This window comes from Eimeria necatrix, genomic scaffold (genome assembly GCF_000499385.1).
Source record: "Eimeria necatrix Houghton genomic scaffold, Enh_scaff445, whole genome shotgun sequence".
In the NCBI taxonomy this organism is placed as follows: Eukaryota; Apicomplexa; class Conoidasida; order Eucoccidiorida; family Eimeriidae; genus Eimeria; species Eimeria necatrix.
Window position 1 is genome coordinate 10,001 of NW_013654808.1, and position 9,788 is coordinate 19,788.

General features: G+C 60.1%; 3 protein-coding genes across 3 annotated transcripts in view; 2 read left to right on the forward strand and 1 right to left on the reverse strand.

The window, feature by feature from the left end:
* Positions 1-2,100, reverse strand: part of ENH_00054640 (hypothetical protein, conserved) — a gene marked incomplete at both ends in the record, with an annotated part of 2,432 nt that extends 332 nt beyond the window's left edge. The window contains 3 exons of the mRNA XM_013583824.1: positions 636-1,083; positions 1,311-1,345; positions 1,965-2,100. Of these exons, the coding sequence (XP_013439278.1) occupies positions 636-1,083; positions 1,311-1,345; positions 1,965-2,100 (619 nt within the window). The remainder of the gene's footprint in view (positions 1-635; positions 1,084-1,310; positions 1,346-1,964) is intronic.
* Positions 2,101-3,005: 905 nt separating this feature from the next.
* On the forward strand, positions 3,006-3,644 carry ENH_00054650 (hypothetical protein, conserved; the record flags this gene model as incomplete). Its single annotated transcript, XM_013583825.1, has 1 exon — positions 3,006-3,644. One exon carries the CDS (start codon positions 3,006-3,008, stop codon positions 3,642-3,644), a length of 639 nt encoding a protein of 212 aa, XP_013439279.1.
* An 84-nt stretch (positions 3,645-3,728) lies between these two features.
* On the forward strand, positions 3,729-4,535 carry ENH_00054660 (hypothetical protein; the record flags this gene model as incomplete). The annotated part of the gene is made up of 2 exons (XM_013583826.1): positions 3,729-4,109; positions 4,245-4,535. Coding segments are annotated over 2 exons (672 nt in total), but the record flags the coding sequence as incomplete, so codon positions are not given.
* Positions 4,536-9,788: the final 5,253 nt, after the last annotated feature.

A 9,788-nucleotide genomic window follows, 5' to 3' on the forward strand; every position in this document is an offset into this window, starting at 1 on the left:
GGGCCCTCTGAGGGACTTCTTAGAGGGTCTTTTTCATTTTTGTTTATTTTATAATTCTTAAAGAGTCTTTTTCATTTTTGTTTATTTTATTTATGCCAATCTGTATCTCCACTTCGAATTTAATCATTTAGCAGCAAATCCACGCAGTTCAGGGGGCCCCTGGGGGACCCCTGGGGGGCCCCTGGGGGGCCCCTGGGGGGCCCCTGGGGGACCCCTGGGGGGCCCCTGGGGGTCCCTGGGGGGCCCCTGGGGGGCCCCTGGGGAGCCCCTGGGGGGCCTCCCAGGAGGGCCCCGGGGGGCCCCCAAGGGCCTGTGGGCACTTGGGGGCCCCCCGGGGCCCCCCAAGGGCCCGCAGTCCCCTGTAAAACCCCTTTTGTAACGAACAACAGATTGGGGGCCCCCTAGGGGCCCCTAAGGGGCCCTCTAGGGGCCCCCTAGGGGGGCCCCCTAGGGGCCCCTAGAGGCCCTCATGGGGGCCCCCCGAGACTCTCCATAGGGGCCCAATAGGGGCCCCCCTTAAGGGGCCCCTGTGGGGCCCCCAAAGGGTCTTCTGGGGGCCCCTCTGGGGCCCCCAAAGGGTCTTCTGGGGGCCCCTGTGGGGCCCCCAATTAGTTTTTGCTGCTACAAATCAATACCCTCTTCAAAAGGAGTTGTGGGGTCGTCTTTTATGTCCATTGCCTGCATGCGGCCTGAAAGCCCCGTAACAACATTACTCAAAATCTGCTGCTCCTCATTTGCTGCTGCTGCTGCTGCTGCTGCTGCTGCTGCTGCTGCTGTTGCTGCTGCTGCTGGGGCTGCTGCTGGGGCTGCTGCTGGGGCTGCTGCTGCTGCGGCTGGGGTCTCTTCGTCCGCTGCTGCTGGGGCCGCTGCTGCTGCTGCTGCTGGGGCTGCTGCTGCTGGGACTGCTGCTGCTGCTGCTGCTGCTGCTGCTGCTGCGGGAGGCGCTGCTGGGGGCCCACAGAGTTCTTCAGGGGCCCCCAGGGCCCTCATTTTGTTTCTTATTTGCTGCAGCCGCTCTTCTTTCTTAGCGAGGGCCAAAATGTTTTCAGCAATAGCTTCCACAAGTTCAGGGTCCTTGCCCTCCTGCAGCAGCAGCAGCAGCAGCAGCAGCAGCAGCAGCAGCGGCAGCAGCAGCAGCAGCAGCAAGCACGCAGGGTTGCGTGTGTCTCAGCGCACCTGCGCGTGCTGCTGCTGCTTCGGGAAAGAAGACGCAGCAGCAGCGGCAGCAGCAACACCAGCAGCCGCAATACCAGCAGCAGCACCTGCAGCAGCAGCAGCAGCAGCAGCAGCAGCAGCAGCATGAATCTTACGGGATCGAACTCCTTAATCTCCTTATTCGACCGCTCTGCAACGCAGGCCACAACAAAGCAGCAAAACTCCACAAATATAAACCAAATCCAGGGGCCCCTGGGGGCCCCTGGGGGCCCCTGGGGGCCCCTGGGGGCCCCTGGGGGCCCCTGGGGGCCCCTGGGGGAACCTGGGGGCCCCTGGTGGCCCCTGGGGGCCCCTGGGGGGCCCCCAAAGTCTGTTAGGGTTTATTAGGAAGTGCATTAGAGCCCCCTTCGGCCAGTTCTGGTCCCTATGGGGGCCCCCAGGGGCCCCCCAGGGGGGCCCCCAAGGGGGCCCCCCAGCAGCACTGTTGCTGCTGCCCTGGGGGCCCCCAGGGCCTCCCTAATTCCCGCTGCTGCTGCTGCGCTGGGGCCCCCAAGGGGCCCCCTTTAGCCTTGTGCGTTGCTGCTGCTTCGGGGGCCCCCAGGCTGCAGCTGCTGCTGCTGCAGGGGGCCCCCGGGGGGCTGGGGGCCCCTCGGGGGCCCCCAGCCCCTAGGGGTTGGGGGCCCCTGGGGCCTGGGGGCCCCCTTATCCCCCCAGGCCTGGCGGGGGCCCCCGGGGCCCCCCTGGGGGCCCCCGGGGGCCCCCGGGGGCCCCCGGGGGCCCCCCGGGCCGCGGGAGTCGCGGCGACTCACTCAAATGGACTATTGCGTTTTGAATCTCCTTTGCTGCGTCCTCGAGAAGCCCCAAGTCGTCCGGAAGCTGCTGCCTGAGTCCGAGGCTGATTGCTGCAGCCTTGTGGGCCCTGCTGGGGTGTATGTACACCTCCATTGGGGTGGGGGGGGAGGGGGGGCCCCGCGGCGCGGGCGGGGCCGCGAAACGGCGGAAAGCAGCGGAAGGGAGCAGCAGCAGGGGCCCCCTGCTGCTGAAATTGAATAAAATGAAATAAATAAATATATTTGAAGAGGATCTTCGAAGGTTATTGGGCGGATCCTTGCGCGCGCGGCGGTCCCGCGCGCGCCGCGGCGGAGCGGCAGCCGCAGCAGCTGGGGAATTTCCGGGATTTCGCTTCTAAAGGACTTTTGTTTGCGTGTTTCTTCGAAATTAAAAGAAAGAAACAAACTTAAACGGATTAAAAGGACCTTTTGGCGGCGGATCTCGGCGGGTTGCCGCTGACGACGCGCGCGCCTTCTGGGGTGTATAGACAGCTGCAGCGCCGGATCGCGGGTTCGCGTTTCCGCATTTTCTGCTGCTGTCCACTTCATTTTTCCCGCGCTTTTATTCTTAAATTAAACATTTGACAATTTCTTTTCATTTGGCGCCTGGGGTGCCTCGGTTTCCCGCCGCTTTCCCCCTTTTGGCTCCGCTTTCCACTCCGCTGCTCGCGCCGCCACGCAGCCGCTGGGGGCCCCCCGCCGCTCTTTTCTCCGCTTTTTCCGCTAAATGAGTCCCTGCAAGTCAACTGCAGCAGCAGAAGGCCCCAATTAGCGAAGTCCCGCGTGAGTTCGGGCCTGCGAGCTGCTGCAGCCTGTCCAGCCGCCCGCCTGCTGCTGCTGCTGCTCCCCAGACCTCCCTGCAGCAGCAGCCGCTGCTGCTGCAGCAGCCGCTGCTGCAGCAGCAGCCGCTGCTGCAGCAGCAGCACTGCATGCGCCGGGGGCCCCAGGGGCCCCACACCCCCTCACTGCCTGTGAGCTGCCTGCAGGCCCCTCCGTCGCCGCGTCAGGGGGCCCCCCACAATGCAGGAGTGCCCCCAGGGCCCCCAGGGCCCCCAGGGCCCCCAGGGGCCCCAGGGCCCGGCGCAGCCCCCCGCGGGGGCCCCCCAGGCCCCTCAGGAGCCCCAGGGGCCCCCGGGGCCCCCCGGGGGCCCCCCGGGGCCCCCCGGGGGCCCCCCGGGGCCCCCGGGGGGGCTGGGGGGCCCCCAGGGGCCCCTGACCGAGGGGGAACACAGCTACTACTCCGGGGAGTCCGTCTGTTTCGTGGAAAGTTGTCTTTTGAGTTTTAATTCTCGAGAAACTTTGGCAGTTTTTTATGACTCTTTGCACGGCCGAGTCGTGCAGCAGCAAAAGGACCTTTTGACCATCCACGACTGCCAGCAGCAGCACCCCAAGCTGCAGCGCCAGTACCCTCTCAGGTCCGCCGCCCCGCCCTCCAGGGGGGCCCCCGGGGGCCCCCAGGGGCCCCCCGGGGGCCCCAGGGGGCCCCAGGGGGCCCCAGGGGGCCCCGGGGGGCCCCGGGGGGCCCCGGGGGGCCCCGGGGGTCCCCGGGGGGCCCCGGGGGGCCCCCGGGGGCCCCCGGGGGAGCCCAGGAGGCCCCAGGGGGCCCCTGCTGCTGCTGCAGCTGTTTCGCAAGGCTGCTTGAATGTGCGCGGCAGCTAGTATAGCCTGCATGCGCGGCTCACTAACTGCTGCTGCTGCTGCTGCTGCTGCTGCTGCTGCTGCTGCTGCTGCTGCTGCAGGTTTATGAAGCCGAAGTGCATGCTGATGTCCTTTTCCCCCTGCGGGCAGTACCTGCTGTACGTAACAGCCCCAGCAGGGGACAGCAGCAGCCCGGGGGGGCCCCCCGGGGGCCCCCCGGGGGCCCCCGAAGCCGCGGAAGCAGCAGCAGGGGCCCCCTGCTGCAGCAAACAAGAAGTGGGAATTGTGGATGTCTTTGGACAAGAATGTTTGACCACTTATGTGCCTCTTAGAGGAGAGTCTGTTTGCGAAGAGCTGCCGGGGGTGCTGCAGGCCTTTTGGGCCCCCGCGCCGCCTGCTGCTGCTGCTGCTGCTGCTGCTGCTGCTGCTGCTGCTGCTGCTTCGCTGGTCGTTGTGATCACCCAGAAGAGCATTGAGCTGTTCAAAGTGAGCTGCAGCAGTTAGAAGCAGCAGCAGCCGCTAGCTGCACGCTCCTCTGGCCTCGCCCCAACCCCTCCTGCTGCTGCTGCTGCTGCTGCTGCTGCTGCTGCTGCTGCTGCTGCTGCTGCTGCTGCTGCTTAGTTTATGCACAGCGGACGGACTCTGCATGCAGTAAAGAAAGTGGCTCAAGTGTCTCTTTTGGCTTGGGTCTCTTCGCCGCCGCCTCGCCCCAGGGTCTCAGCAGCGCTGCCCAGCAGCAGCAGCAGCAGCAGCAGCACAGAGCAGCAGCAGCAGCAGCAGCAGCAGCAGCAGCAGGCAGCAGCGCTTGCTGCTGCTGCAGCTGCTCCCGTGGTGTTCGTGGTGGCCGTGGGACAGCGGACGCTGCAGCCATTCCTCTTAGAGCCCCGCACTTTGGCAAGCCCTAAACCCTAAACCCTAGCTACTCTCCAAACCCTAAACCCTAGCTCCAAACCCTAAACCCTAGCCTAAACCCTAAACCCTAAACCCTAAACCCTAGCTAGCCTCCAAACCCTAAACCCTAGCTAGCCTCCAAACCCTAAACCCTAGCTAGCCTCCAATCCCTAAACCCTAACTAATTCTGAATCCCTCAGTTTTATGAGAATTAAGTTCCAACGCCGCCGCCCTAAACCCTAAGTCCTAAACCCTAAACCCTAAACCCTAAACCCGGAGTCCCAGACCGTGTTGACTGCCTGGATCAGAGGCGAACCCCGTTGCGTGTGCTGCTGCTGCTGCTGCTGCTGCTCCCGCTGCTGCACTTGCTGCTGCTGCTGCTCCGCTGCTGCACTTGCTGCTGCTGCTGCTCCCGCTGCTGCACTTGCTGCTGCTGCTGCTCCCGCTGCTGCACCTGCTGCTGCTGCTGCTCCGCTGCTGCACTTGCTGCTGCTGCTGCTCCGCTGCTGCACTTGCCGCTGCTGCTGCTGCTGCTGCTGCTGCTGCAGAGCCTGCTGCGTCTGGCGAAGATCGAGTTGAGTCTGCCGCTGTGGCAGCCGCTGCAGCAGCAGCACGTGAGTTTGCTGCTGCTGCACGGCAGCACTTACTGCGTGCATGCAGACGCCCACGCAGCCCGCATTTCCCTCAGGGCCATTACGGGGCCCCCGCAGCCCGACACAGTCCTCGACGCCCTCGCCCCGGGCAAGTCGAGGGTTTAGGGTTTAGGGTTTAGGGTTTAGGGTTTAGGGTTTAGGGTTTGGGGTTTGGGGTTTAGGGTTTGGGGCGTGAGAGGGCTTTTGGGGGTTCGCGGCTGGAGAAGCTCTTCAGGGGCTGCGGGGGTTTGCGGAAGGCGTGGAGGGGTTAGGAGGCGGCTCTAGGGTTTAGGGTTTAGGGTTTAGGGTTTAGGGTTTAGGGTTTGCGCGCAGGAGAACTGCAGCTGCTGGCCCTGGACAACTTAGTGGTGGTTTACCACACTGGCCTGGACTCTGTATTTCTATATGATGTTTGCCGGCCCTTAGTTGCTGCTGCTGACTGCAGCGGGGAGTGTGGGGGCCCCCCTGGGGGCCCCCCGGGGGGCCCCCCCGGGGGGGCCCCCGGGGGCCCCCTGCTGCGGGGCAAAGCCCGCGGGGGGGCCCCCAAAGCCGACTGCAGCAAAGGGGTCAGGGCCCTGACCCCTTTGGTGAAAGGGACCAGCTTAGCTTTGCAAAAAAGTCCTTCTTTTTGGTCCAGAAGTTTGTTGGAAGCAGCAGCAGCAGCAGCAGCAGCAGCAGATAATGAAGGAGACAAAGAGACAGAAAAAAAGAGCTCCAAGGAGACTCTCCAGGACGTCGAGCTGCACGCACCCAACCTAGGTAACGAGCAGCAGCAGCAGCAGCAGCAGCAGCAGCAGCAGCAGCGCAGCAGCAGCAGCAACTGCTGCTGCTGCTGCTGCTGCACATGCAGTGCAGCGGCAGCAACAGCAGCACCAGCACCTGCACTCGACCAGCAGCACATGCAGCAGCAGCTCATGCAGTGCAGCAGCAGCAGCAGCACGAGCAGCGCAGCAGCAGCAGCAGCAGCAGCAGCAGCGCAGCAGCAGCAGCAGCAGCAGGGGGTGGAGAGCCTGGGGTCGTTGAATGGCGCTCGAAGCCCTGGTTTGAACTGGACGAATTTAATTGATTTTAATTAATTAAATTAATTAATTTATTTATTTATTTATTTATTTATTTATTTATTTATTTATTTATTTATTTATTTATTTTTTCAGAAACTTCCCTCTTTGTTTCTCCCGACTGCGTCATCGACTTCGACGGCGGCGCCGTTTACCGCCTGGCGCTGAACACCAGCGCGTTGATGCACCGGCTGCTGCGGGAGCGGCAGTCTTTGGTGAAAATAAATAAATAAATAAATAAATAAATAAATAATTAAATAAATAAATAATTAAATTAATTAATTAATTAATTAATTAATTATATTTATTTGTTTAGTTGTTTACCTTTCGTTTGCTGCTGCCGCTGCGCTGCGCAAATCCCGAAAAAATCGACTGAAACCCGCACAAACTGCTGCTGCTGCTGCTGCTGCTGCTGCTGCTGCTGCTGCTGCTGCTGTTGCTGCTGCTGCTGCTGCTGCAGTGTGCTGCTGTGGAGGTGCTGCAGAACCGCTCGAACTGCAAGGACCTGGTGCTGCGGCTGACGGCGCATGCGCTGCGGCTGGAGACGCCGCTGCTGCTGCTGCAGCCGCTGCTGCTGCTGCTCAACAGCAAATACAGAAGCGCCATAGAACAAGTGCCCCTCTCCCTTCTAGCAGCAAACAAGCAGCAGCAGCAGCAGCAGCAGCAGCAGCAGCAGCAGCAGCAGGGAGGCGATGCCGCTGCCGCTGCAGCCACGGGGGCGCTCGCCGCTGCGAGCAGCAAGCCGCCCGCCGCGTCAGACCCCACAGCAGCAGCAGCAGCAGCAGCAGCAGCAGCAGCAGCAGCAGCAGCTCCTGGAGGGCGCGCCACAATTCCTTTGGAGCTGCTGCTGCAGTCCATTGGAGAACAGACTGTCGTTACAGAAAGGGATATGGTGTTGGATGTCTTTTATCCTTTTCTGCAGCAAGTACAAATCAATTAATTAATTAATTAATTAATTATTATTTAATTAATTAGTTAATTAATTAATTAGGTTGATTAATTACTTAATTAATTAAGTTAATTAACAAATTAATTATTTATTTAATCTAATTAATTAATTAACTAATTAATTAATTATTCATTTAATCTAATTATTTATTTATTTATTTATTTATTTAATCTAATTAATTAATTAATTAACTAATTAATTAATTGTTTATTGTTTATTTATTTAATTCTCTCCATGTGTCTCCAGTCTTTGTTTGGCTCTTTACCATTCCTCTTATTTTATTCTCGCCTTCCCCTGTTTGCTGCTGCTGCTGCTGCTGCTGCTGCTGCTGCTGCTGCAGCAATACGGCCTGCCCCCCAAGTCCCTGCTGCTTGACATTTGCTTCCCCGGCTTGCACAATCCAGAAGCAGCAACTCGAGAAGGTACCCGGGGGGCCCCCCAGGGGGGCCCCCAGGGGGGCCCCCAGGGGGGCCCCCAGGGGGGCCCCCAGGGGGGGCCCCCCGGGGGGCCCCCCGGGGGCCCCCATGAGGACCCCCTGGGGGGGCCCCCGGGGGGCCCCTGGGCTGCTGCAGGCCTGACGCTGCGCAGGGGCTGCAGCAGCAGCAGCAGCATGCCTTATATGCTGTCAGTGGCCATTGAGTATACTCGATCTCTTTTGCTGCTGCAGATATTTCCCCACAAGATCCTGCAGGCCTTTTTGTTTGATTGCTGCGCCTTTTTCAAGAGAGGCAAGGGTTTAGGGTTTAGGGTTTAGGGTTTAGGGTTTAGGGTTTGGGGCTGGGCGCTTGTTGAGCTGCGCAAAAGGCCTGCAGCAGACAGTCATATGGGCTGCCGCTGCTGCTGCTGCAGCAGCAAGGGAAGTGGCAGCAGCAGCAGCAACAGCAGCAGCAGCAGCAGCAGCAGGGCTTGTGGGTTTCTTCTGCTGCAGGGGATCTGCTGCGGCAGCTGCTGCAGTACCATTTGCTGCTGGACTCAGGGGACCTTTTGGAGCGTTTGTTTTTGGTGTGGCGGCAGCTGCGAGCAGCAGCAGCAACAGCAGCAGCAGCAGGAGCAGCAACAGCAGCAGCAGAAGCAGCAGCAGACGAAAGATGGGTCCGGCAAGCCTGCCTAGACGCTGCGCTGCGCCTTAGAGACTGGGGGACGATTGTCTCCATTCTCTTGTCTACAAAGCAGGTGTGCTGCTGCTGCTGCTGCTGCTGCTGCTGCTGTTGCTGCTGCTGCTGCTGCTGCTGCTGCGCTCTCCGTTTTTGCTGTTGCTGCTGCTAGGGCCCTCCTCAGCTCTTGGTATCTTTTGCTGCCTTCGTGCCCTCTCCGGCTGCTTGCAGCAGCCCATCCCCCTGCTGATGCTGCTGCTCTTACTGCTGCTGCTGCTGCTGCTGCTGCTGCTGCTGCTGCTGCTGCAGCAAAAGGAAATCATACCGTTTCTGCGGCGCCACGGGGCCAGTGACTTTCCGTTGAGTTCCATCTTGAAGCACATAGCAGCAGATGTGGAGGCGCAGCAGCAGCAGCCGGGGCTGCTGCAGCAGGTCATAGGGAGCATCAGGGCCTGGCAGAGCAGCGCTGCTGCTGCTGCTGCTGCTGCTGCTGCTGCTGCAGCAAGAGGCGCAGACGAGGCAGCAGCAGCAGCCCTCTGCCTCCCCCCCAACCTCCAAGACTGCGAGCCCTGGCTCCCGGGGGTCGCGGAGACGCAGCAGCAGCACGCAGCAGCAGCAGCAGCAGCAGCAGCAAGCCCCCGCACACCAGCAGCAGCAGCAGCAGCAGCAGCAGCAGCAGCAGCAAATACAACAACCCCACTCTCCAAAGACCCCCAACTCATTCAAGCCATTGGCGAAGTCTCCAACGAAATTTCGGATGCCCCAAAAATAGAAGGAGAGGAAGACGCAGCCAACGGCTGGGAGGCGCTGCAGCAGCTCGACTAAACCCTAAACCCTAAACCCTAAACCCTAAACCCTAGGCGCGGCCTCGAGACCCTCGTCTCTAACGGCAGGGATGGAGTGCCTTTCAGCTGCTCGGCTAAACCCTAAACCCTAGCTTGAAACCCTTGTGCCTGCCCCTGGCCCTCTTTCAGTATGGGCTCTTCTGCTTAGGGTTTAGGGTTTAGGGTTTAGGGTTTAGGGTTTGGGTGTTGGGGCGCTGTAATTCCTTGTGCTGCTCTTCTTCTGCTGCCTTTTGCCGACAAAATCTAAGATGTTTTCTTTTCCTACTTTTGTTCCCTTTGTGCAGGGTCTAGGGTTTAGGGTTTAGGGTTTAGGGTTTAGGGTTTGGCGTTAGGGGCAAGGGTCAAGGGCCTAGTGTTTACATTCAGGGAATCAGGGTTTAGGGTTTAGAGCTCAGGGCCTAGGGTTTAGGGTTTAGGGTTTAGAGCTACGGTGAAGGGTTTAGGGTTGCAAGCTAAGGATTGAAACTTAAGGATTTAGGGTTTAGGGTTTAGGGTTTAGGGTTTAGGGTTTAGGGTGCAACGAAAAGAAGAGGCAAAGAGAGGCCTTAGCGGGCGGTTGCAAGCTCCCGAGAAGCCCCCTCTAAACCCTAAACCCTAAACACTAAACCCTAGGCCTTCTTGACTAGCTAAACCCTAAACCCTAAACCCTAAACCCTAGGCCTTCTTGACTAACTTGCAAGAAAATCGGCTGCAGCA